General features: G+C 50.8%; 3 protein-coding genes across 6 annotated transcripts; 2 read left to right on the top strand and 1 right to left on the bottom strand.

The window, feature by feature from the left end:
* Positions 1-70: 70 nt before the first annotated feature.
* On the top strand, positions 71-6,048 carry ADGRG3 (adhesion G protein-coupled receptor G3). Of its 2 annotated transcripts, XM_014257122.2 has the most exons (13): positions 71-821; positions 1,270-1,299; positions 1,389-1,548; positions 1,629-1,725; positions 2,089-2,229; positions 2,318-2,440; positions 2,524-2,563; positions 2,646-2,746; positions 3,233-3,345; positions 3,491-3,774; positions 4,064-4,157; positions 4,550-4,836; positions 5,270-6,048. In XM_014257122.2, the coding sequence occupies exons 1-13, from the start codon at positions 659-661 to the stop codon at positions 5,383-5,385; spliced, it is 1,749 nt and encodes a 582-aa protein (XP_014112597.2). In that variant the 5' UTR covers positions 71-658; the 3' UTR covers positions 5,386-6,048. The 2 variants fall into 2 exon arrangements, with proteins under 2 accessions (XP_014112597.2, XP_087918298.1); XM_088062172.1 differs by lacking the exon at positions 5,270-6,048 and having other exon boundaries at positions 4,064-4,185; positions 4,550-4,829.
* A 506-nt stretch (positions 6,049-6,554) lies between these two features.
* LOC102112760 (uromodulin-like) lies at positions 6,555-11,353 on the bottom strand. The gene is made up of 9 exons (XM_088062331.1): positions 11,261-11,353; positions 10,349-10,415; positions 9,670-9,837; positions 8,893-9,098; positions 8,211-8,371; positions 7,769-8,014; positions 7,450-7,609; positions 7,009-7,153; positions 6,555-6,690 (listed from the first exon to the last, which is right to left on the bottom strand). The coding sequence occupies exons 1-9, from the start codon at positions 11,261-11,263 to the stop codon at positions 6,590-6,592; spliced, it is 1,257 nt and encodes a 418-aa protein (XP_087918457.1). The 5' UTR covers positions 11,264-11,353; the 3' UTR covers positions 6,555-6,589.
* Positions 11,354-12,879: 1,526 nt separating this feature from the next.
* On the top strand, positions 12,880-26,639 carry DRC7 (dynein regulatory complex subunit 7). Of its 3 annotated transcripts, XM_005528206.3 has the most exons (17): positions 12,993-13,040; positions 13,620-13,764; positions 14,166-14,340; positions 15,173-15,298; positions 16,427-16,621; positions 16,947-17,090; positions 17,409-17,627; positions 18,139-18,249; positions 19,044-19,119; positions 19,211-19,339; positions 20,178-20,306; positions 20,668-20,894; positions 21,774-21,989; positions 23,097-23,207; positions 24,316-24,417; positions 25,116-25,268; positions 25,375-26,639. In XM_005528206.3, exons 2-16 carry the CDS (start codon positions 13,631-13,633, stop codon positions 25,227-25,229), a joined length of 2,208 nt encoding a protein of 735 aa, XP_005528263.2. In that variant the 5' UTR covers positions 12,993-13,040; positions 13,620-13,630; the 3' UTR covers positions 25,230-25,268; positions 25,375-26,639. The 3 variants fall into 3 exon arrangements, with proteins under 3 accessions (XP_087918402.1, XP_005528263.2, XP_087918401.1); XM_088062276.1 differs by lacking the exon at positions 12,993-13,040 and adding an exon at positions 12,880-12,905 and having other exon boundaries at positions 25,116-26,639; XM_088062275.1 differs by having other exon boundaries at positions 25,116-26,639.
* The last annotated feature ends 108 nt before the right edge of the window (positions 26,640-26,747 follow it).

Here is a 26,747-nt window from a genome sequence, read left to right as displayed (position 1 = left end):
CTCGTCTGGGTTATCCCATTTCTGGGGCAGGGCCCAGCCTTTCACCCTATAGGATCCTGCTTATAGGACCAATAATGGTGCTCCTGGCAGAGCACTGGCTGCCTGCTGCCATTGGGGCTGGGGGTGTGGAGGGAGATGCCATGGCTTGGGAAGTCTCTGGGGACTGTCACTACCCAGCAGAAAGGCAGGCTAGTGGAGGACGGGGATCCAAAGAGGGAGACATCAAAGGATGGGAATCATCCCCTCAGTGGCTGTGGGGCCAGGCAGAATCTAGCTGTCCTGGCTGTGCCTCTTGCAAACACAGCACCACATTTCCCATCTCACCATTCCCCTTCTGGCTAGCTGAGGATCATCCCCCTCCACCCAGCTTCCAGCACCCACTGGGGCAGGGGCACCTTGCCAGGAAGGGGGTATTTCACCCTGGCGGCTTGTGGTGATGCCCAGTTGAAGATGTGGATGCTCCAGCTGGGCTGGTTAGGGCCATCAACCCCTTGGCAGGACTGTGGGAAGAAAGGGAAAGCAAAGAGCCCTGAGTCGGTCATGGGACGGAGCCACAGGGGAGACGCCGCGGCTCTGGCGGTTGCTGCTGTTGCCGTGAGCTGGGACAGGAGGTCACTTACCAGCCCACAGGAAGGTGTGAGGGGTTCCCAGAAGGGAAATGAGGAACTGCTCTTGCCTCAGAAGTGGCCACAAGCTCTGGGGGAGCCTGGGGAGGAGCAGAGCTGCCGGGACAAGGGGAGCAGAGTGTGGTGGGATGGAGACCCCACAAAGCGGCATGAACTTGTTCGTGGGCACTGTCCTGCTGCTCCTGCTGCTGCCTGGTGAGTGGCAGGTGAAGGGGGACGGGCATCCTTAGCACAGGGGGTGCATGGGCTTTGTGGGAAGGTTTTGCCATGGGAAGGCGCTCACCAAAAGACCATGTGGGGATTTCATCCTGGAATGTGGACAGGCCAGAGGGGAGAATCCCTGCTGGGATGTGCAGAGGTGAGCAGAGTTGGGGGCTTTGTTGCTGGGGGCTCTTTTAAAAGCTGGGGTCAGCAGTCCAGGGTGTCTCTCCTTTGTGAGCCCCTCTGGCAGGCTGGACAGTGGCTTTGCCCTCACCAGCTCCGATCACTGTCCAGGTGTTTTTGAAACCCACATAACTGCAGGACTGTTCCTTTAAAACCTGCCAGACTCTCCTGCCTTCCCTCCCCCTTTCCGTCTGGACAGAGGGAGGGCTGACCCTAGATTTTTGTGTTTCCCCCCTTTCTCCATGTACTCCTCTTCCAGATGTTGCCAGAGGAAAGGACAGCTGTTCCAGTGAGTGGTCCCCTCCCATTGCTACCCTTGCTCCCAGTGCCCACCCAGTGCTGTGGTGCCCAGTGGTCAGCTGCTCCCACCCTCCTCAGACCTGGATCGGGGTGATGAGCACCGTGAGTGCTGCAAGACGATGGAGGAGCAGCAGAAGCCAGGCACCAGCATCCGCATCCTCCGCTTGTCCCAGCACTGCCCGGAGCTGTGGCGCTCTGAGAGCCGCGCCTGTGCCTGCCTGAGGGAGCGCTGGTTCAGGTAGCGGCAGGGGTGGCCATGACAGGGTTTGTGGGCTCAGTCCCCATGTCCATCTGTCCCACTGCCCCCTTGTCCCACAGGCTGCTGCAGTCGGGGCTGGCAGGGCTCAAGACGCTGCTCCTGAATGTCAGCAGGGCTGTCACCCGTGATGTCCTCATCACCTTCTCCCCCACAGCGGTGAGATGTGCCCCTCCCTCTCCCTTGCTTGGAAGGCCCCACACCTTCCAAGCATCCTTCAGCTCCTGCCCCAGGGCTTGGTGTTCCCTGCTGTGCTCTTCCTCCTCCCCTCTGGATGTCCCAGGGGACCATGTGTGGGTGATGGAAGGTAGAGAATCTGCTAGGTCCCACTCCCAGCTCTGCCCCCATAGATGCTGGGTGCTGGGGATGAGGTTCTTCCCTTCTGCCCTCGGGGCTCCTGCTGATGTTGCTGAGCAAACCCGCCTGGGCAGGGCTGAATTTATGCCTGGAGCAAGACTGGTGAGTTCTGAACAGAAATGTGACCTGGCAGCAACAACCTCTCACTCTTCTTCTCTGCTGCAGGGCCCCAGCAGGCTGAACACCACAGAGAAAGGGAAGACAGGTAAAATCCACCTCCCCAGGGAGATATTCCGGTCCCTGAGTAGCCAAACAGTGCGTGTGGTGGTGACAGTTCTCAATATCCAGCAGCTTGGCATGTTCAAGGTACAGGCTGGCACTGCCAGCATCCCTCATGCTGCCACCAGCACTCGGTACCCTCCAGCTCAGCTCTCGCAGCGTTTCCCCTCCACAGGAAGTCAACCAGACAGCGCAGGTCTTGGACAACACTGTGGTGGGCATCACAGTGGGGGAGAGCAGCATCTCGGGGCTGCAGGACCCTGTGCAGCTCACTTTTGCCCACGGGGAGCTGCCCCAAGTAAGTCAGCCCTGCCTGCCCTCTGTCTCCCCTCCTGTGCCTCTCCCCGTGGCACTGGCTGATGATGCTGTCCCCCATCGCAGGGTGTCACCCCACAGTGCGTCTTCTGGGATGCCAGCAAAGGTACAGCCTGGTCGGGGCAGGTGTGGGGCTGGGCACAGGGGCTGTACCAGCACTCACAGCCTTTCCCCCGTGCCTGTTGCAGGGCGGGCAGGGGGCTGGGGCAGCAGTGGATGTGTCACACAGCCCGGGGACAAGAGGACAGTCTGCTCCTGTGACCATCTCACCTTCTTCACCCTCCTCCTGGTGATGATCCCCCTTCCTGCAGTTCCTGCTTGTGCCCTGGCAGTGCTGCCTGCCTGCTTTTGTGGCCCCTTGGGTGTCATGAGTAGCCCCACAGGGACAATTATAGCTGTTCTCAGGCAAGCCAAGGTCCCAAAACCAAGCCCAGCCCCAGCTCAGGAGGGCAGCAGAAGGTCAGCAGAGCAGGACAGGGTGGAGAAGGCCCCAGCCTTGTGCAGGCTCTGGCACAGCAAGGCTTGAGATCCCATATCCTGGTGGAGACTCCCAGGAGGGTGCTCATGGTGGTCTACTTCACCCACACCTCACCCCACCTCAGAGCATCTCCTCTGAGCCACCACTGCCCTGCTTCTCCTGAAGATCTTCTGGGGGCTGCTATGGGGTCACTGCAGCAGCCCTCTGGGGTTATCAGCCCCATGGCTCTGGTAGCTGCAGTCAGGTTTTCTAGGCTGGTCCAGGGCCTGTCTAACCCAACTTCTGCATGTGTGGCAGAACCCAGCTCTGGATGGCTCCACAGCAAAAGCTTTGATGGCTGTTGCCACCGCTGGCTGTGCTGTAGCCATGGCTTTCTCCATCTTCACCATGGCCTTCTGCATCTTCATAAGGTGGGGTGTGCCAGCAGCTCCGTGGGGCTTGTCAGGCTGGCAGAGATGAGGCAATGGCAGTGCCTCTGCACAGACCTGCTGTGGCACAGCACAGCCCTGCTCACCTGTGACCCCTGCCCTTCCTGATCCCTGTGGGGACACTCAGGTACAGGTTCAGGTTTGAGGAGACCGTCCGCATCAACCTGGGGCTGCACATGAACCTCGTGGGCAGCCTGTTCCTCCTCAACCTGGCCTTCCTGCTCAACACTGGGCTCTCAGGCAGGACCCACCCAAGGACCTGTAGGGTCCTGGGAGGGGTCACCCACTACTGCCTGCTCTGCTGCTTCACCTGGACGGCGCTGGAGGGCTGTCAGCTCTACCTGCTCTTTGTCAAGGTCCTCGGCACCTACATCCCCCGGTACCTGGCAAAGCTGAGCCTGCTTGGCTGGGGTGAGCACCACCAGCCTGGATGAGAGCGGGGGTGAGAGGGGCAGTGGGAGGTTTGGATTGGACATTGGGGAAAATTTCTTCACTCAAAGGGTGGTTAGATACTGGAACAGGGTGCCCTGGGCAGTGGTGGAGATACCATCCCTGGAAGTGTTCAGAGATGTGTGGATGTGGCACATGGGGACTTGGTTTAGTGGTGAATGTGGCAGTGCTGAGTTAGTGGCTGGACTTGATGACATTAGAGGTCTTTTCCAACCTAAACAATTCTGTGATTGTGTCTCACTTCTTCCAGGCCTCCCTGTTCTCGTGGTGGGAGTGGCAGGAGTTATTGGCTCCTATGGAGAATACAGCATCCAGACCACAGACCAGCAGGTCATAGCCCACCTGTGCGTGTGCCGCTGTCCACAGGCTCAGGTGGCCCTTTGGCACAGGGAGGGGTAGCTCAGTCCTGCCAGGAGTGCAGTGGTCAGGGATTGCACCCATCTGGTTTGGCTTTGCACCATGCTTCTGCTTCCTTAATTGTGATTGCAACACAACAGCCACCCCCACCTCTCATGCTGAGTCTCCTCCGGGCCTGCAGCCCTGCAGGTCATGGAGGGATGTCCAAGGTCCACCTGGAACTTGTCCAGGCTCCCTCCCAGCTGAGCGACTGGTGCAGATATGCACCCCTGTCCCCCTGCTTCACCCCAGCCTTGGAAAATCCTCCCGGGAGATGGCTCCCATGGGTGCTGCTCAGGCTTGCAGCGCTGCTGGAGGCACCACAATTGTCTCTTTTCAGGTGCTGGATCACTTCCGAACATCTTCTGGTCCACTACATCACCAACTGTGGCTACTTTGGCCTCATCTTCCTCTTCAACATGGCTGTCTTCGGGGTGGTGACCCAGAAGAGCTGCAGCTTGCAGGGCACCGGGGCAGTGCAGGGTTACCATAAGCCCTGGAAGGTGGCTCTGGTGGCAGCAGGGCTCTTCTGCCTGCTGGGAGCCACTTGGGCCCTGGCATTCCTCACCTACGGCATCTCCTCCACACCTGTGCTCTACCTCTTCACCATCCTCAACTCTCTCCAAGGTCAGCACTCAATCAGAGCTGGGTTCCCTGGGCTTGGGTGGGGAAGATGGAGGAGGCAGGAACCAGCCTGGCTGTGTGTTGACCAGGGATCCCAAGGCACCAGTGTCTTCCCAGCACTGTCATGCCCTTCCTTTTGTCAGGGCACATCAAGCAGCAGGTCCCAACCACCTGCATGGAGCTGCTCACGGCTCCCAGTTACACCCACTTGACCTGTGCTGGTTTTCCTCCAATAAAGCCATTCCTTAGCAGAGGACTAGGGACATTATCCACTCAGGGCATGTCCCAGCCAAATGGTTCATGTGAAGGAAGGGGAGGGGCAGGAGTGAGCTGAGGGAATCCCCTGGAAGCAGAAGGAAAGTGTCATTAGCATCCTGGAAAGATGTTTCCTACTGTGTCCTGCTGCTGCTGAGTGTTTGTCTTCCTTTCCCTGCAGGAATATTCATATTCATCTGGTTGGTTGTCCTCTACTACCCAAAGACAAAGCAGGCCACTGGTTCCCTCTCCAACATCATCAGACATGACAAAACCACCACAGCCTCCCAGGACTAGCTCCTGGCTGGGCCTCTCTTCCTGCCTGCTCCTGCATCCACTGAGAGCAATCTTTGATCCTGGCAGATGCAGCTTCCTCACAGAGGGAGACATCAGTTAACCATGCCTCAGTTTACCTTTCAGTGGGCATGATCCACCTCAGCAGAGCTCTTTGCTTTGTCCCTTTCATTCCTGGTGGGCTGCCCTGGGCAAGGAGCTCCAGAGATGACACTTCTGCAAAGCCCCTGCAGGCTGCAGTTCCATGGTCTTGAGGTGCCCCTGATCTCATTCCCCAGGGGACAAGGAGGAAGCCCACAAAGCACCTGCCTTCACCATGATGGAGCCAACCCCCTCTTTGCTAGAGCTGGCTTTTGGTGCTGAACCAGCCTGGTAGTGAATTTCCTGCCACTGGAGGGAGAGGATTGACTTGCTCCAGCCCAGATGTGGGAGGTTTTGTGTCTGGAAATCAGCAAAAAGAAGAGGAAACCCATGAGCTTCTTTGCAAAACATCTCCTTGCTCTCTAGCAGAGATCTGCTGCATGTTCTTCCTGCAAAACAGCCTCTGGGGTCAGCAGCAATTCCCTCATGGACATTGTTCTCTAGCCAAAATGCGCATACAGCTGCCTTGCAGGGCAACTGCTGTCCTCTCCTGATCTGTGTTTTGGTATTAAATCCCTGCCAGCTGTTTGAGCACTGTGAATTTAGTCTTTAATACCTACAATATTGTTTGTTATTTGCTTTATATTAGGGATGTATCAATGGGAAAAGTCTTGCTGGCAATTTGTCATGAATGAAAATAGAAATGTCATGAATGAGGAGAGAAATCACTATGGATGGGTGCACACACACGTGTGCATGCACAAAGCAGCCCTTTCTCTGCTAACACTGCATTTGTGAGGCAAAGAACCAGGCAAAGACCAGCTTTGGCAGGGCAGGTATCTAGAGTGGGGTACTTCCCTCTCCCCACATACCAGGATGACTCTGTGGGGAAGAGGGGAAGCAGGAGGAAGGACTCTCCCATCCCTGGGTACATACTCTGGGTTTAGAGACCACGGGCCCGGAGGGGAGAAGGTCCAAGAGATGCTACAGGGAACAGAAACACTGTGCTGCACCTCATCCTTCAAGCACTGCTTGCATCCAACCATTATCCCCTTCCCCAAAACACCCATAAAGACACAGCAATGCCTATCTGCTGCTGTCACATTTATTGGGAAACAGCTGTTTCCTAAGCCATTCGCCGCCCCACGCTGACGGCCGCAGCAGCCACAGTTAGCACAGCGAGCACACACAGCAGAACGAGGGCCCTGGAGAGCCATGGGTTGGGTCCTGCCAAAGAGGAGAGAGATTGATTTTGTATCTGTGTCCCCTGTGCCAGCTCTGAGTGCTGGTGAGGCATCTCCTGACTGGGGATAGATTCAGGGAGGTCATCTCCTGTGATGGGCAGGAGCTGGGGGCACTTTGGGATCCTGAGGGCACAAACAGGACTTGGGAACCTCAAATGGTCTCCACCCACCCCTGCTGCCCACAGCTCAGCATGCATGCCTGCTCTGAGCTGTGCTGTAGGTGGGCTTGCCCCCAGCCCTGCTCCTGAGCTGCTGCCTGGATCTCCTGGGCTGACCTCGGTGCTCAGGAGGACATACGTACCCACTGGGTCCTGCTGGTCCGTGCTGGAATGGTGGGTCTCTGCTCCCGAGGAAGGAGCAGCCAGCAGGAGGATGGGCCCATAGGAGACAATCCTATTGTAGTCATCTGCCAGTGCTCGCCTGTTCCTCCAGTGCCCGGGGCATTGCTGTCAACAAAGCCAAAGGAAGGGTCATGGGAGGGCATCCTGCACCCTGCACTGGAGCCGTCCTGTAGGGGCCATCCTGTAGATCTCCCTTCCTTTCCCAGGGAAGAGGGAAAGGTCTCTGGTGGGTTCAGGCCCTCGTACCTTTGGTTCAGGGCGCTGGGCTGAGCTCCTGATTCTGGAGGTGTTTATTTTGTGAGGCACCCAAAACCAGAGCAGAGCCTCTTCTCCAGGCAGAGCTAGTGAAGGGAGGTCCCACACCCACCCAGGGCAGGGTGCACACCACCAAGGGAGCTCACCTTGGCACAGCGCTCTGGGCTGTCAGGAAGACAGAGCTGGACACGGCAGTGCAGGAACACCTCAGGGTAACCAACAAACTGAAACATCTGGAAGCTGAACTTGGCAGTAGTGCTCTCTCCAATGGCATTCAGATAGGTCACCGTCTCGTCATGGGGACACCTGGGACATGAGGGCTGGATCAGTGGGTGGCAAACAAGGTGGAGCACCCCAGCCTGGGACACCACATCCCACAGGGACTGGCTGCAGGCCTATTTCTGTCTCATTCCTTTACACACTGTGGTGCAAGGAGGCTGGAGGTGCTGGGGACACTCTGCTCACCCCTGCTCAATGAGCTTGTGCTGCATGTCCTGGTGTGGATCCGTGCTCGGCGTGGCCCAGCATTCCAAAACACTCAGCAGGAAGTACTTGAGCTGGTGCTGCCCTTCTAATTTCAGCAGGACATAGAGTGTGTCCATGAGGGGGACAGCCACACTTGGCAGGGGATAAGGCTCGAGGTAGGAGGGGGACTTGTACAGTCTCATGCTGACGTTGAAGTGTCCTTCTCTGACCACAAACTGTACCAGTCTGAGAGGAGAGGACAGGATGAGGGCTCACAAACAGAAAAAGAAGGTGGAAGGACATAGCACAGGTGAAGCCACCAGTGTCCAGCATCTCAGAGCTCTCTAGGGCTCCCCAGGGCTTTGCAAATTGTCTCACTGAATCTACTTTTCTCCAAGCTCAAAGATACCATGTCAGCAGCAAGGTGAAATGGGACACTCACTTGTCAACAGCAGTGAGAGTGAAGGGCAGTCTCACAACCTGCTCGTAGGCGTAGATGCAGGAGAAGTGCACCTCCAGCTGAAAACTCCGGGAGATCGTGGCCCTGTGGGCCTCCTGCTCTGACTTGATGATGTTGGAGTACGAGACATGGGAACTGTTTTGCTGGAATGACACAGAAATCAAGTCTCCAGACCATGACTGAAGCCATACACAGAGCTGCAAGTTCAGAAGGTGCAACTCAGCTATAGTTGCTCCATGCCTAGATATCTGCTGGGGTTTCAGCTTGTGTCTGGGGGCTGCTGGCACAGGCATATAGTGAGCACAGGGCTCTTCTGTGCAATGCAGAGCTGGAGCACCACTTCATCTGCACCCTTCGTGCTCCATGAAGCAAGTCAGAGACCAAGGGGACAGGGCTGCAGAGTTCAGAGGATGTCTCCAGAAACCTGAGGGCTGTTAACAGCACACAGTGAGACTTCCAAGATCTCCTAAATAAGATAAAATGTGCTGCCAGCAGGGATTTGGTGGAGGCAGAAGAGCTTTCTGACATCCTCAGAGAAGACTTTCAAGGGGAATGAGAACTTTTCAGCACCCAGATATAAAAGCAGAAGTCTTTGGGGTTGCCCTTTGCTGTCCCACCCCACCATGTCTGCTCCTCTCCTGGCTTCAGATCTATGGATCCTCACCTGGATTACTGATCCACAGGCAGTGTGGTTTTCACCTGTGAGAGTGGCTGCAAAAAACAGCTCACCCTCTTCTTCCTTCTCTGAGACCTTGCATGCCTGGTTCTTCAAGTGGACAAGCTCCAGCGGGATTTTCAAGAGCTCAAACACCTCCTTCCTCACCATCATCTTCATGTGCTCTTCCTCACAAGCCAACTTCAGTACCATATCTGGGGGAAAAAGCCATCTGCAATAGCAATAAGGGAGCCCTAGGCCAGCTGGAGGGTGGCACAGTCCCACTGAGCTCAGCAGCCTCTCGGCCCAGCCTTGGTGCAGGCTGCTGTAGGGCTCTTCAGAAACACTGGGCAAAAGACAGTCTGGTCCCTTTGGAGGGCTGTCCACACAGCCCCCACAGTCTGTCTAGGGCACCAGAGGGACAGGGACCCTCTCCTTCAGGGGAAGAAGACACCGTTTTTGGACAGTGTGTGGAAGGGGCTTCACTGTGTCTGTGCCAGGGTGCACGTGCTTGTTCTGAAACTGTGCCCTGCAGTATGCCCTGCTACACCATGGCACAGCCAAGGAATTAAGGCTTTTGGGGGAGAAGAAAATGGCCTGTGGCTTTGTCTTGTACCAGCATGTAGTCAGGATATGGTTGTAGTGGTGTGGAATGTACCTGAACCAGGTGTGGGATGTGCTCCAGGAGTGGAGAGCAATGGTAACACCAGTGCACTGTGCCCATCACCCTTCCCTCTGGTGCCCATGGACAGGCTGGGGAGGGCTCACCAGCATTCTCAGCCCTACCTTGGCAGAATTCCCCTGTGAAGCCTGGCTTGCAGCTGCAAACTGGTCTGTCCACAGTCACCTGGCACTGCCCCTGGTGCTGGCACAGGTTTGGCAGACAGGCATCTGGGTTCCTCTTGACACGGAGGGCAACCTCTGGCCTCAGGCCATGGGTGCTTGCCAGCTCACCTGCGGCAAAGCAAAGGCAAGAAAGATGAAATGCAGCAAGAATATCTGCCTGATGAGAGTTTTGAGAACTCACCCCACTGCAGGGAGCTCTGCATAGCCCTCAAAGGCTGAGATCTTTGCCTAGAGCCAGAGCAGACACATCTGAGGATGAATCTACTGCCTCAGCTTGCTGGGAGGCTGTGAGACCTCCTCAGCCTGGCTGCAATCTGAGCTATGGAGTCTGTCACTGTCACCAAGGAGCACGGTGGCACATTGAAGCACCTTTGCTTGTTTCCATGGGTTACACACCCTTTCTGGCTGAGGTGTACAGCCTGCTGCAGTTCCTGCCTATTTTGCTGGCTCCTGGACCCCAGTTCCTGCCTCACTGAGCCCTATTCCATTGTTCCTCCTTAGCTGCCTTCAGCAGCACCCTGAATGAGGAACTTGAACATGGATCCAGGTGAAGGTTTGACCTTTCCTTTCCATCCTACCCATCCATGACCCAGCAGGGACAGAGCACAGGGAGACTCACTCTTGTTGCCTTCACAGCCAGCCAGGCAGAGCGCAGAGAGCAGCAGCAAACATCTCACAATCCTTTCCTGGAAAAACAAGCAGGCTCTGAATAACTCAGATTTGTTATCATGCTCACTGGAGATGTTTGCAGTCATTCAGAAAGGCTGAGTCCTCAAGCATGGGTACAATAATTTCTGTACTGTTTTTCTTAGGTTCTATGGCCCAAAGTAATTTCCCACCCCAAGGGGCCAGATCAGCCTCCTCTCATCAGGGTCAAACACTATCCTGAATTTAGGTAGTTATTCCAGAAAGGAGGTGGGAGAAACCAGCCCTGGGACCCACAGGGATGTGTTGACAGTGATAAAGCCACATTTCAGTGGCCATTCGAGTAAAACTGCACAGCTGAGGCATCAGTATGGGCTCCCCAAAGAGGAAAAGAGTTACCCTCTTACTACTACAGTTCTTTTGAAGAGCTAGGATTTGCAAAAGGATCCTCACTGTTCCAGTAAATCATATCCATAACAAGGAGACAATGGGATAATAAAAGAAACCCAAAGCCTTGAACACGACTAAAATTAATGCCAAAAAGACACAGATTGAGTCAATCTCTTCTGTTGGTTCAGATAATGCATTTCTTTAGGGAAATTACTGGAACAGTGCTGGATTAGTCTTGGACACCAGATACTCCTTATCAGAGATGCAGATGCGAGTTGGCCAGGACTGGTGGCTGGGAAATGTTCCGTCAGTGCTCTGAGAGCAGGGCAAAGCCAGTGCCTAAAGCCCCGTCACTCAGCTCACCCACACCCCCTCCACTGCCCCGGAGCAGCTGTGACTGCCAGGCTGCTGGACAAGAAGAGTTCATTCCCCGTCTGCTCCTCGCCCACTGCAGCAATCCTGAGAGATCCCACCACTTCATTCTCCTCCCGCTTACCATGGCCAGGCCGCTGTCCGCTCCTCCATCCACCGCTGCCCCGGCTCCTTCCCCTCACGGGTGGGTCGGCACACCCGGGGCTGCTCCGTACCTCCCTCTGTGTGCCTTATATCGCCTCCGGCAGCTCATCCCTCTCCCCCACGCAAACACGCTCCTTTGGGATTGCACAAGAGCCCGCTTAGCGTCCCTCGGAGGCCGGGAGGAAAGGACTCTGCCAGACCATCCTCCGGCACAGGCGGCCGCTCTGGTGAGCTCGTGGATGCTGACCCAATTCACAGCCCTGATAGGGTCCCAAACAGGGAGTATCAGCAAAACCCTCCCGAATCTGGGGTCCGTGCATCCAGCTGCTTTTGTGGGACCTGTTTTTGATGCAGCAATAACAACAGATAACCACAGCAGCACACGCGAAGGCCAGATAACTTTGTGTCCTGAGTACACGCAGTTTTGGAAGCACAACATATATTTGCCTTATCTGTTTTTTCTATTGACTTCTGGCATTTAAGAACTGCTGAGAAATACTGGTGAGAGATGGAGGGTCCTACTCTACTTTGTTTCATAGAATATCCAGATGTGAAATGCACCTGCAAGGACTGAGTCAAATTCCCAGCCCTTGCACAGGACCACCCCAGCAGTCCCACCATGTGCCTCTCAGAGCATTGTCCAAATGTTCTTTGAATTCTGGCAAGCTTTGGGCCCCCTGTGAACATTTCCCTGGGGAGCCTGTTCCAGTGCCCAAACACCCTTTTGGGGAAGAACCTTTTCCTAACATCCAACCTAAAACCCTGCCCCCTGCCCTCAATACAGTTGCATGCCATTTGGGCAACAGGAACCATATGCAAACTGCATTAATCACTCAAAATGATACTTCTTGATATATTTTGACTGCAGTCTGTGCATCCTCAGAGCTTTAATTGCTACGGTTCCCTTAACAGAACGCCTAATGTGAACATCCGTTCATCAATCCATATTTTTTCTTAACCACAACAACAAACCAGAAAAAAAAGGGTTTCACGTCTGACCCTGCTTACAGTCTAATGAACCGCCAATCAAAGATAAAAAGGGAAAAAAAGGAAAATATAAAAAGGAAAATGAAAAAGAGAAAGGAAAGGAAAAAGGAAAAGAAAAAGGAAAAGAAAAAGGAAATGGTAAAGGAGAAGAAGAAGAAAATAAAAATAAAAATAAAAAAGAAAAAGAAAAAGGAAAAGGAAAAGAAAAAGAAAAAGAAAAAGAAAAAGAAAAAGAAAAAGAAAAAGAAAAAGAAAAAGAAAAAGAAAAAGAAAAAGAAAAAGGAAAAGGAAAAGAAAAAGAAAAAGAAAAAGAAAAAGAAAAAGAAAAAGAAAAAGAAAAAGAAAAAGAAAAAGAAAAAGAAAAAGAAAAAGAAAAAGAGAACAAGGTGTCTTGCCATGCCTTGGTGCCAGTTTTTGGGTATGTGCCTACAACAAAGGATGGCTGGAGGTGGTTTTTAAGAGAGCCGAACTGGTGAGGTTCGGAGCAGGTCTGGGAGGGCGGTGGCTCAGCCGTGGTGGCGGGCAGGGGCTGGCACTGTCCCCTCCTTTGCCGCCCGTGGTTCCCAGCGGCCCCGGGGCACGGTGCCGGCGGCCGGGCCGGGAGAGGCGGCGGTGCCGGGGCTGGGGCAGCGCAGGGGGTGCGCGGGGGTCCCGAGGAGTCTCCGGGCCCGCGGGCTGTGGCGGGAGGTCTGGGGGCACCCCGGGGGAGCCCCGGCTGGGCTGTGGGAGCCGCAGGCCCGTGTGCCGGGAGCCGCGGCTGTGGCGTTGCCACGGTGAGCGCTCCGGAGCCGGGCCGGGAGCGGCCGCGCTGCCCTTGGAGCCGCGGGTGAGGGGCGGCCGGGCGGAGCAGGGCCGGGAGCGGAGCGGGGCCCCCCGGGGAAGGGCCGCGCCTCCCTGTGCCCGCTGTGCGCCCCGCTCGGGGTCAGCCTGACCGCGGGGCCGGCACACAAACACCGCCCGTGATACGCTGGGCGCTGCCCTTGGCAGCCCCGCTCCCTCCAAGGCCCCTGCGCGGCCGCGGGCTGTGGCCGGGGCCCAGCGGATTGATGGAGCTGCTGCCCCGCCAGCAGCACCACAGGCAGGAGGGAGGACACGGGGCACTCAGCCTGAATGTGGGGATGTGCTTTGCCCTACCGAGCCAGGCTCTGCCTGCTCTGCCATGCTTAGGGTGTCTAGGAACATGGAGCCACTTCTTTACCAAACCCAGCCCAAACACAATGCTCTCTCTTTACTCTCTTGGTTCTGGCTGCTTCAGTCGTGCTCACGTACCCAACCACTGCGGCCACCATGTGAGTGTTTCTCTGTTCCTGGGTCCCACCTCTGAATTCACCCTGGTGTGTGCATTCCTGTAGTGCCAAGCAGAATGGAGGCCCTGGAGGAGACAGAGGAAGTGGAGAAAACACCAGAAGATGAGATTTCTTCAAATATCAGTGATTTTCTTGATGACCTGGAGACAGATGCAGCTGAGAAGAAAGCCTCTGTCTCAAATGATGAACTGTAAGTCTCTGCCCAGGACTGGGATGAGCAGAGATGTTCCCTTTGGGCCCCCACAGGGTGATTGCACACGTGTGGATGGCACTTGTGTTGTGTTGGGAGTGAGCGAATTTCTTGTGCCTGATGAGTTTGTCCAAGAGTGTGTATGTGCAAGCAAGACAAGGTAACTCATCTGATTGTACATCCATTCACCACTGCATAAAGATCCCCCGAGACTCTGGGTATATGTCAGTTTGCCATTGCTCCAGAGATATTTGGCCATGTCAAAATCGTATCCTTGGATATGGCTCCCATTTTTTAGCTGTGAAACAGGGAAGTCCTACTATGTTTTGATATCGGGTCATCTTGCCTCTATTGCTCCTGGCTTATTACTTGTGTCTCTCTGCCTCCCCCTGCCATGTAAGTGATTTTGACTGGAGCTCCATTGACACATCCCTCTTACCATCTTCGTACAAGACAAATTCCCAGCAGGAAAAGGAACTGCTGCAGCTCGCTGACCATTTCTTCCAGCAGTACTCTCACCTGTGCCCTGACCGCAAGCCGCTCTTCATCTACCCAGTCAATGAGTGTGGTGTGCAGGTATGGGGTGCTGTGGGGCTGGGCCACAGCACAGGGAGCACTTGGTTTCCACAGTGCCAAATGCTGTGAAAGAACAGCAGCCCCTCCTGCCCTCCCTCCTGGCTAAAGAGAACCTGCTGGCTGAACCCACAACCCCTGAGCAGGCACACAGAACCCTGTCTTTCCAAATCCATGAGCCATATAAATGTTGGTGTTGTCATGTGGGCTGCAGAGTGATGCTTAGGAAATGGGAGAGACCACAGAAACATAAAGGGAAGGAAAAGAAACACATGATATAGGTAAGGCTCAGGCTCAGACACAGATAGGGAGTATGGATCCAGAGTTAGGTCTTACTCTGCACTTCACAGAAGTTACAGGGAAGAAGTAAATGTGGAATTTCGTGGTCTGGTTTTGTTTTCTCTGGGCCCAAGCTGCACAACTGTTGTCTAATTCTGGACCTGATATTCCCCCCTGGCACCTGGAATTGCTACTTTGTACCAGCTTTCCCCAAAATTTGCTGTATCATTAACATGCAAGGCAAAAAAAATGCTGGAGAATGTAAAAGTCAGAAAAGACAGTAACTATTTGACTTGCTTGAAAATTAAGAGAACTGGCTCACATCTTGAATGTGTCTGAGATGAGGTTGAAGTTTCAGCCACAGGCAAGCAGACAGCCTCCCAACCCCATGAAATTTTCATCTTAGAACTGGAGAGAAGGGATATTGATGCTGTTGATATGCTGTAGAAAGATCCTGAATTTGATCTGCAACATCCAGGGGTGGTCTGAGGATGACTTTGAGCAGGAGACTGCCAAGGGCCTGTTGGCTAACCAAACTCCTCTTGTTGCCCTACAGAAGTTTGTGAGCACAACAGTGAGGCCAACCCTGCTGCCTTTCCCAGACATGTACTACTGGTCAGGCTGTGCCAGCTTTGTCTGTGACTACCTCATCATGGAGCCCCTCAAGTGCCCACTCACACCGGTAAGAAAGGGGCTGCAGCCCCAGCAGAGACACAGCAGAGGTGACAGAAAGGCCTTTCAGGAGGACAGTGGGGAAGTCCCAGTGGCTGGGATCACAAAGGTCTTTGACACTTCCACCATCCCTTCACTCTTTAGGTCACCCCCTGATTTTACCAGACCCTGTGCATTCTCTTGGACCCACAGTCCCAGTGCATGTTCAGTGTGGTAACTTTTAAGTAATTAAGCACCATTTCTTCAAGACCAGACCTTGCTTTCAGGCAGCCCAGATGAGCAGCTGGAGCACTGTGGGAGGCAATGGCTGACAAGCTTCCCCTCCTAGAACCAAGACATCTTGGAACCCTGTCAATCCTAGGGGATGATACTTGACCTCAGTGACTGGTTCTTAGGGACTTCTAGACATTTCTATTCTCATATTTTGGGATGTTTTGGGATGGCTGAAGGGAGATTTCTAGGTTAGCAAAAAGAGATGATGCCAGAGCTGGAGCAAGTTCTTGATGAGAATCATCTAAGAGAAGACACTCCTTGCTAGCAAGGACTGCAGAGTGACCTAAACAATCTATGCCAGCCACAGGCTGTCCCAAGAGTCCCAGTGTCTCAAGAGGAGCTCTGGCACTTTGTAACCACACAGAAGGTATCTCCATTTAGCAGATGGAGACTGCCTTGATCACCTTAGGTGATGTCTGAGAACTGAGTTGGAGTAGAACCTCTCTGTATGCAGTTTGTGTGTACTTATACTTTTTATTGCTCACCAGTGAGGGCCAGAAGGAAATATGTTTCCTCCTGTGAACTATAATTTAGCTTATGGGTATTTTCCTTGGAAGGACTGTAGACAGAATAGCAGGAGATAGAGGGGAATCCCATTCCAGGATTGTGATTAGCGTTAGGTTTTCAGCAGTTTGATAAGTTTGTGATGTTCATCCCTTCCTGTGGTCAAATTTGTCACCAGTTTCCCCAGATCACTTTGGAGGGAAGTTTTAGAGTCTGGCTTTTAAAGGAGTGTTATATAACAGATTCCCTAAGGGTGCAGAGCCCAGGGATGTGGGCAATGCCTCTCTGCCCTGCTCTCTGCCTGGTGTGTGTTTCAGCTCCACAAGACAAGCACTGTGAACATGCATCTCTCTCTTTCAAGCCCAGTTCACTCTATTCCCCAACCACCATTCTGAAATACCAGCGAGGGAACTGCTTTGATTTCACTGTGCTGCTGTGCTCCCTGCTGATCGGGGCTGGCTACGATGCCTACTGTGTACATGGATATGCCACCCTCGAGATGTGCTCCCTGGACCAGACTCAGGAGCTGTGCCCACTGCTCAGGAAGCCCCCGGAGGTGAGACCTGCAGTGAGTGGGCAGGGAGGAGCCCAGCACACATACTCAGCTGTTCATGTCCAGTGAACTCCAGAGCTGAGCTAGGGGGAACAGCTTCAGGTTCACACTGGGTTTCAGTCTGTACCAGGGACCTCACCAAAGGAATCTTTTGAGTGATTTTCTACAGTTCCTTACAAGGCCTTTTTTGGCTCCACTGAATTTCTGCTCACCAGGTGCAATATTGCAAACAGCCAAATGCTGGGAACTGGGAGGTACCTGTAAGCTATATATTTACTTCCTTCTTTTGATCTCCAATGGATTTCACAGTAATACCCTGCTTTTGCAGGTACCAGAAGAGGAGGATCCCAACAAGTATAGAATTAAGTACCCTTTAGAACCGCAGAGTAAGTTTTTGCTTCAGCAGCAGGCCAAGAAGGAGGAAGAAACTGAATCTGCAGAAAAGGAGGAAAGTGAAGAGGAGGTGCTCATGGTGAGTTAGCAAGGTTGACCTTCCTGTGAGCTCCAGGAAGAAGGGCTGAGACACAGGTAATGGGTGGCTAAAGAGAGGAGCTCACACCCTCTGTGAAGTATGACACGACCTTGATCATGGCCATGAGCACTTGGCCTCCAGGAACACAGTGTGTGCCAGCACATTAACATGTGCTGGGTATGCACTACCTCACTCTTAAAGAGCACTAAGTCCTTGGAGTTCCTTAGAAGTGGCAGAGGAAAGGATAAGATTGTCCTTGGGTTGGATTAAAGGGTCAATAAAATGACAATAATTGTTGCTCTATCCTCTGTGCTACAGGAGGTGGGAAAGCCCAAGCGAGACCCTTTGCATGGCTTACGGGTACATGCCTGGGTTCTGGTTCTGTCTGGGAAGAGGAAGGTTCCCGAGACCTTCTTCATCAACCCCTTCACGGGGAATCACCACAGCACTATGGATGAGTGCTTCCTTGGGATTGAGAGCATCTGGAACCACAGGAACTACTGGGTGAACATGCAGGACTGCCGGAAAGGCTGCAAGGTAGGAAGCCCTTGGTACCCTGGGCACATGAGGGACAGCTGGGCTAACCTGAGTCCTGGGGAAGTCCAGGATCACATCTTACTCATAGCAGGTAAGATCTTGATTAGGCTCTTCCTTACACACCTCAGCTACTCCCCAGAAGATGCAAAGTCTGGGAGGTGAGGGTCTGAGTTAGATCAGCTTGCCCTGGGGAAGGAGGCAGAAGCATTTCCAGCCACTTCCTCTTTTCTGAGGATGAGGCACCATGAGGAAAGGGTTCTGCAACCTCTAGGCAACCCCTATCTAGGCAACTGTCTCTAGGCACAGAGACTGTCTTTGGGGCTCCACCAGCCAGCCAAGGGTTTAGGAGCTCACCTCACTGAGGTCCAGATCTCTAGAGTTCTTAAAGTCTCTGACACCCAGGCAGGTCCAGAGCCCAGAGCACCACAGATATCTTGATGCAGTGGTCAAGTTTAGTGTCAGGCCTTTGACAATGCCCTGTAGTTAAAAGAGTTTTTCCTGTATGCCCTAGGATCTCAGCTTTGATTTGAGTGATTCTTTCTGCTGGGAAATTATGTTTTCAGAAAGCAATGAGCCCTCTCAGTTGCCCACAGAGTCACCCAAGGAGGACACAGATGACATGGTGAGTGACCCAAGCGATGCTCTTGAGCAGTGGGGACCCTGTATGGAGCCCATGTGTCCATAAGCCCATGAATGTCTGCCTGCCTGCTGCCCTCTCCAGGTCAGATCCCTTCTGCTCTGGCCAGGTTTAGATTCCTTCTCAGTCTAGAAGAGTTCTGGTGCTTTCTGAAGCAGGACTCCAAGTGGTACTTCAGGTGTCATAAGTGGCTAGGGATCTCTGTAAGCCTCCAGTGCATTGGCCTTTGGGATGAAATAATTTTTAAAAATGCAGAATGAGAATTTTGTGGACATTCTTTCTATGGTGGTCACCTTCCCCTCCTGGATGCAAGGTAGACCTGCCAACCAAATGCAGAAATAATATGTGTCCTCTAATATACAAAACATGCCACGTACTAGAAGCAAAAAATGCCCTACTGGAACAAGACAGCATGATAAAACAGGCATTGCACCCGCAAAGATGGACAGAGTAATGCAAATAATAATTCCCTCTTACTATCTACTCTTCTCAGCCTGTGCCCATAACCAGGGAGCAAGGAGTCCTCCAGCATCTACATAAAATAATTTGATCATTTTGGTGATTGCCACATTCATTCCCTGCCAGCATGAGCAGTAGCCAGGAGAAGATAATTTCATCAGGCTTGGGTAGGGATGTGCTGTCATAACTGTGCCATGGTGCTCCCCAGAGCAGAGCCTTGCAAGAGCTGAGCTCTGATCACTGCGGTTCACCAGGACCAAAATGCCTCCTGGCACAGTAAGAGACGCTGCCAAAACCACCAATCTCTGCTTCTGTTTCAGCAGGAAAAGGGGGAAATAGACATGAGCTTTGAGATGCCACTATCATGGGTAGCCCGAATTAGGGTGTCTTGCACAGGTAGGTATTCTTCCTTTGCCTTTTTCTTGCCCCCAGCTGACCTTTCAGTGGATTTGGGACATTTGTCTGACATCTCTCTTGCCCACTGCAGAATATGAGAATCCCTTTTCCCAGGGGAAGAAGGTGATCCTGTATGATAAAGCAAAACTGGAGAAATGGGCAGCGTATGCGAATAGAGACGGGCTGGTGGAACGCCTCACTGTCTATGCAGACTCAGACCGTAAGAGGGATGAATGAACACCCTCCACACACTAAGAAAACAGCCTGGGGCATGCTGATGGAAAGGGGGAGGTGATCCCCTTTCTGCCAGAGTCTCTCTTGTGCTTTCTCATTTTCCTTTCACCTTTGAGGAGGAATTATTTACCATATCCTCAAACTCTTCATCATACTTAGTCTGTCAAGCCCCTGAACTTCCCAGCATTGCTAGAGGTTTTCACAAGAGTTTGAATCTGTTTTATACACCAGTGAAACTGTTCAGTGTCACAGGTCAGCTGCTTGGATTTTCAGTCTTCAGAGAAATGGAAGGCTGGTTCAATTTGATCCAATAGTGTCACTATCCTCATTTCCTCACTGGTGTCAAAAGGGGCCATAGAAAGGGGCAGCTACAGCCTGAGGATATCTCTGTACTTGAAAACATTATTTTTTAACAGCTGGTCCAAGAAACCATGCAGATTCCTAACTGGACATACAGTGTCCTGCCCTCAGCCTTCTTGGATAGTGTGATGCTCCAATCTCCTGACACCATCATTAAGTATTTGGGATGGAATTTCTCTTGCCTAGTCCTTTGCTGTGCCATGTTCTACTCCTGAGCTCATTACTGTAGTTCTGGTTGAAGGAGAGGAATAGATCCTCTTAGGGTATAATTCATCTACTCAAATGTAGATTAGGATTCACATACAAAATTCCCCTGTGCACAGGGGCAGTTCCAGTGGCCATACCATGTTCACTGAGGCTGTATCAGGAGCACAGGGTGCTGGCACAGATATGGAGAGCTCATCAGAATTTTGCCATCTCCAAAAGAGTGACCTAAGGTTGCAAAATGACTTGTCTCCTGCCAGGTACTGAAGAACTGGAGGTGAAGGAATGGTTCAAACACCGAGAAGACCTATTGTATATGAGAGAAGTGAATAAACAAACACAGCTGATCACAGACCATTTCAGTCCAGGACACCTGCTCCTTCTTAAAGGTATTCCAGCTCATCTGGGCAGCCACTGCAGCTGATGGGATTTCACATGACTCCCTTCTAGCAGTGGCAAAAGCCCAAAGCTGAAAGGCAGGGGGACAGGATGGGCAGTGCTCCTCCACCTATGTAGTTTTCTTTATCATGTATATCAGGGTGATAGATTTCTACTTTTATCAGTAGAATTGACAGAAGCTGAAACTTTCTCTTTAGGATTATGTTTGTTCTCTCAGTGTTGTGCAGCAGGGGATAAGTCTTGTATCAGATCTGTTGCTAAAGCTGAAGAAAATGAGACCTCCCCTGGACATGCTACACATTGAGTGTATTACAGTTGCTAACTCTGAAAACTTGTGTGATTTGTCCTTAGCTCACTCCTACACGTCACTGGAACCTGAGACGGGGCACACAGTGGAGTTTTACCACACGGCACGAGTTGATGGCCTCTGCAAACGTTTTGAAAATGCTACTGAGATGACAGAGTACTTTGTGGGGCGGGAGGACTTCCTGCACATGCGGCACATAGAATTTGGCGAAAGAGACAAGAAAACGGAAAAGGCTGGCATCGCAGCTGATGCTAACCCCCGGCCTATAGTGGTATGGCCAAGGCAGGAACAGAAAAATATGTGTCACTGTGATATTTAAACTATGCAAAACATACTGCCTGGGGCTTCAGTTCATTTTCAGTGGGCATGGCTGAGGCAAAACTCCAGAAGAGACATCCAAGCGTTGTTCAGCTGCTGTGTCTCACAGTTGCTTGACAGAGAGCTACAGTGTGACCAGTTGTCAGGAACTGCATTGAGCAGCTAGAATTAAACTAGGAAAGTAAGGCTTGGAAATCGTGTGTCAAGAGGAAATGTAAAAAAATTCGGACTATGATTTTGGAACAAAATTTTCACAAGATTCAAAACTAGGAAAATTATTTTGTGTGCTGAGCCCAAACTATTATCATTTCAGGTTCCTGATGAATTGTCCCATCACTCTGATTTGTTACGGGCAGGTAATCTTCCTCTTGTCAGGTCTGGTTTGCAGAACAGGAGGAGGAAATCTAACATCTGGCAGTATGTATGGCTCAGACACTTCACTTGCCAAGACACAGCCATGCAATGGCCTGTCTTTGGAGCAGCACCGAACATGGTACCTTTTCTTCCCCTCTGTTGGGAAATGTGGGAAACTTTGCTTTTCTCCAAAATACCTTGCTTCCTGCAGTTCCCTCAGGCAGGGATGCATCCCAACCTAACTTGTAGCTTGGAAAGCATACTCTGCTCCACAAATAGGAGACTTCTGTATTGCTTTAAGCAGCTGTGTGGTTGGGTTTTTTAAGACATAGGCAAGAACAGTTGGACCATTGGCCAAGAGATGCAAGTCAAGGCAAAAAAGCCCAATTTTTTACCTTGGGGTTTTACCCAAATCTGTAAATTTGCCAGTTTTGTGTTGTCTAAGTTGCTTCTGTATCTTTTTTTCACTCTCCATTAGCAAATCAAGGAGTATTTCCACAGAAATCCAGAAAAGCCTGCTGATGAAGATATAGAGGAACGTATCTTTATGGTCATAGATGATATCATCCAGCTGACATATCACCTTGAGCTTCATGACACCATTGCCTCAAAGGTGGTTTTCTGCAGAGTAATAGGAAGGGAGAAGAGAGAAGATGAAGTCTTCCTGAGCAGAGAAAACACTGTCAAATACCAGGTATGAAGATCACAAGACACAAAGGTGAAATGTCAGTGAAAGAGCCAGAAGTGTGCCATACTCCATGCTACCCCTCTACTCCACCTGCACACCTCCAGGCTGACAATACCAGCAGCCCAGGAGATGGGCTGCCATACTGGGAGTGACTGGGAGTGCAGGACATAATGTGACATGACAGGCCTGCTCTAGCCATGCCTGAGATCATCTTCTCAGATTTGGTCATCAGGCAGACTCCACATCCCCTGGAATCCTGCAAAATGCAGGTTCAGCAGCTGCTGGGCTCAGTCCTGCAGATTGATGGCAGGGAAGCTGAAATTTCCTCTGTTGTTCCCTCTTCGAGAACAGAGCAGCAAAGGCAGACACTTGTGTTCTGGTTCTGTTTCTGTCATGGACTTCGTGGGTCCTGTCATTCCTTAAATCTCCCAATGTTTACTCTGCAGAACAAGATGCTGAGGCTTAACACATAGCAGATGGATAGATAGATAGATAGATAGATAGATAGATAGATAGATAGATAGATAGATAGATAGATAGGCTTAAATAAAAGATATTCCAAAAGAAGTGGTGTGCTGCCATTAATCCAAATAATCTCATCAAGGGTGAGGGGTCACCCCACTAACAGCATCAGTGTGAGTCTGTAACCAGAGGCAGAAGCCTGTCAGTAAATTCTGCAGTCATGCTGCACAGTTACACTTAAGAAAACCAAACAGAGATTACAAATAAGGATTTTTTAATGTTATGGGGTTTTTTTTTAATTTTCTGTTTCCCACTGGGGAGAATACACAGAACACCATTGCTGGAATCCCATTTTTTCATCTCTATTGCTATACATTCCTATTCATCTCATGTCATTCCAACTAGAGAACAGCAGCATCAGCAAAGTGCAAGATGTGCCATCTGGCTTGCATTACTGATGGATTCCAAATATAAATGAAGTCTGATAAACCCATGCTGACCATGGTTTTGATGTTTCAATGACGGAAATTAACGTTGCTTTATTGGCTGTAGCAGGATTATGCCAGTTTCTGCCAGCAGAGTACCTGATCCCGTGAGAGATCAGAACACCTAGAAAGTGCTGCTGTTTTTCACTGACTTTTCTGCTTCCAGCCGTGGTCCTCAGAGAAACACAAGAACATGCTCCATCTGTACAACTTGCTGTGGGAGCTGAGAGCAGAACAGAAGGAGCTGAAGCAACAAGTCCGGGACTCTGAAGCAGAGGTAACAGGGAGGTGTCCACAGTGACAGAGCTGATCAGGTGTAGAAATAGTTTCAGCTGACTGGTTGCCAAAGCCTCCTCAGCATAAACTGTGATAAAAGTAAGACAAAGCTGTTCTCCATGCTGAATTATTATGCTTGTCTACTCAGGCATTGTTCAGTGAAGATGTAGCTGTAATATATTTATGGAGAGTCACACACTTTCCTGCTCCTGCCCTTAGTCTTCCTTCCCTGTGAGGAAATGTTTCAGAGAGCAAATGACAATATATGAATTGGGGCATCTGGAAGCCTACCTGGCATTTGCCCAGGAATGAGGCCAAAAAGAAAGGATATTGTATGTAATGCTATATCTCAGTGCTAGGCATTGTCAGGAAACCTTATCCAAAATATTGAAGTGACTTGTTGGTGAGCAGCTGTAGGGAAATACTTCATAAAACACTTTTCTTGTACTGCTAATCACACTGACTGGTGTAACAGATCCATATTCTTTGCAATTACCTCATGATAGATATAATCATTCTGGCAGATAGAGGCACAGCTATTGGATTTCTTTTAACGTTTTTTTGAGGAAGAGAAATCCCTGAAGGACCTGCAGAGGGAATGCTCAACTATATTAGCCCAGAATATTAGCAATAATTAAGTAGAACTTTGCAAAAATCACATTTTTTCCTCAGAAATTTGAAGCTAGTTCACTGTGACCTCATGAACTACTTTTCCAATTTTCTTAGTCTTGATGTATCAACAGACAAAACACTCCCATTGCTTGTGCTGCATATCCTATATAAGACAAAGAATAAGCCAAAGCTATCAGTGCGATTTCTAAAGTAGTGCCAAAACTATGACTCCAGAAAACTTTCTCATCATTTAATATCAGTAATTGCATTCAAGAATTTCATACACAGTAGCAATCTAAAATTAAAACTACTATCAGCTTGACCTATCAGCAGGACATGGACATATTTGTACAGATCTACATTTAACCTTATTTTACAATTCTTGTGTGCAGCATCTGGTCTGTTAGCAGGTCAAGCATGTAAAAGTACAGTCATTTTGTGGGAAAGCTGAGGGACTTCTGATCTTCAGATAACTTGGAATTCTGATTTTTTGGAAGATGTTACATATTCTGATGGTCCGTGAGGGTGAAGAAGCCAGTATTAAATTGACAGTTCCAATGTCCAACATTGCAAAGAGAGGACAACGGTGTGAAGCCATGGTAGGTGAACTTCATTAGTGCATTCAATACATGTACTCAAAGAAATTTTGAGCACATGTATTGTACTCAGCTTTTTCTCTATCAGGAATTATCTCTGAATAGCTTTTAATATCATTAAAATATATTGGGACAAATCACAGTATGGTGTAAGTCAGCACAGTTTCAGCTGCCCTCCCAGGGAAATATAACATGGTCATGCTATGGTCACCTTCCAACTTTCTGGAAAAACATCACCAAGAAAGATTACTGTGTTATGTTGTTTAATGAATAAAGAAAACAATTAAGAATGATTAGTTGATAATAGGGATTATGGGGGAAGCATTTTAAAAGAGCCATAAATATGCCTTTATTTTTTTTTATTATTATTATTTATAATTAGCTTGTGAGATCAAAGAACAAAATAGCTCCAGGGTGAAATTTAATCCTTATCTCAATCACAGATGATTTGGTTCTCCAGGGCTTCTTGATTCTAGTGAGGCAACACATTTGGATTAGCTGCCTCTTCTGCTCCACGTTTTGATTCCCCTTGTTTTCTTCTTAAGACCTCATCTTAAACTTTTTGCCCCCCTCAAAAATAAATCAGCTCTAATTTGTGGTGTCCTTCATCTCAACTCAGTGAATTCTCAGTTGTGCTTTTGTGTGCCTTTGCTCCTCACTTTGCTCTATTCCCTGACTTCTGGTTTCTTGTTCCCTCACAGGTGCTGGAAGAGGAACAGAAGAGCTCCCACAGCTCTTTGGAGAACAAGAGTCAGCGCATTGGAGGGGAGGATGAATCCCTCGCCCATCACACTGCAACCAACTCCACGTTGTAGAGACTGCAGGGACTGGGATTCACTGCCTGAGCAGCGAAGGTTTACATGCCAGCCCCCCAGGAACATGGCATCAAAGCCCCTCTGTAAAATACTTTAATCCATGTCCCACTTCAGTTTCCCTCTGATATCTCTCTTCTTGTTCTAGGGAAAAGCAGTTGGCGCTATAGAAAAAGACGTTCTCCTGAAGAGATGCTGCTCAGGAATCCTCACCCAGCTGGACACCTCTGGCATGACTGATTTCTTCATTCCTTTTCTGGAGCTGCCTACAGTAAATCTTTCACTATCATCAGATTTGTGGATATTTTAATGAATTTGCACCATCCTGCACCTTTTCCTTTTCCCTATTTTGTTCTAAGGCTGATCTGCAGTTACATCAATTCTCTTGTGAAACTCCATCATGTTTGAGACTCGAGTCTGAATGGGACCTGAGCCCTAAGGTCTGTTTCAGAAGTGGAGACAAGCCATGCACCATCTTTCAGGGCTTTTATTTTCCAAAACTGCTCCATAGCTGCTGGCAGCAGGAGCGGGATTATTTGGGAATACTGATCCTTTTCCATCATAGTATTTTAATGAATTTATATGTCAGTTTGGCATAAGCAAAGGTTTTGAACTGGTGACTTCACAAATATAACATTTATTTGACCTGATCTAGAACCCTGTAATGACAAAACACTGCCCCATATAACACTGTGGATATGAACTCACCAGTATTAATTCAATACCAGAGAGGACATCAGAATAAATTAATTTAAAAATCCTTTTAGAGGCATTAGGGACACAGCAGCTGCCAAACCATCAGCAAATGTATATTTGAATCACAGAACATTACAGGGTTGGAATGGCCCTTAAAGATCATCTAGCCTCAAGCCCCCTGGCCAGGGGATTTCCCTGTAGTCATTCAAGGCCACCTGTCCTCGTTTCCACTTCCGGAAAGTTTCTTCTTCCTTTCTGAAGAAAAAAAAAATCTTCTTTTCTGTGCTGCTCAGCAGCTCGTTATCTATCCACGAAGGCCTCCTGGCATTCTTACCCGATTTCCCTCTTGTCGGCATGCATCGCTCCTCAGCTTGAGGGATACAATCCTTGAAATTCAGCCTGCATTCCTGGGTCATTATCAAGGAGTAGCGTCAAATTAATTGCATTTTTCTCTCTTGACGGAGTAACCGGTTTCAAAGACTTCGAGAAACACACAAGGTGCGAACCGCACCTCAGCCGGGCGGCGAGAGGCAACAGAAGCCTCGCAGGAGTCCTGCTCCCAGCGGGACTGTGCCCGTGACACCCACGAGCCGCCTAATGGGACACACCGGCCGCAGCCCAGGGGCGCGACGGCCTGAACCGTCGGCGGGCCGTGAGCTACGAGGGCAGGGGAAGACCCCGGTCGCCCTCACGGAAGCTCCGGGCCGGCTGCAGGGCCCGAATTGGCCGCAGAGCAGGAGCAGCCCGGCCCCCGCCCCTCAGGGCGACCCGCAAAATGGCGGCCCCCATCCAGAGCGCCGCCTCCTCATTGGCCGCGCCTGCGGG

The sequence above is a fragment of the Pseudopodoces humilis genome, chromosome 14 (assembly GCF_049639895.1).
Source record: "Pseudopodoces humilis isolate 2021_Gansu_Grassland_sample_001 chromosome 14, ASM4963989v1, whole genome shotgun sequence".
NCBI lineage: Eukaryota > Metazoa > Chordata > Aves > Passeriformes > Paridae > Pseudopodoces > Pseudopodoces humilis.
The sequence above is the reverse complement of the archived record's forward strand: the minus strand, read 5'-3'. Positions and strand labels throughout refer to the sequence as shown.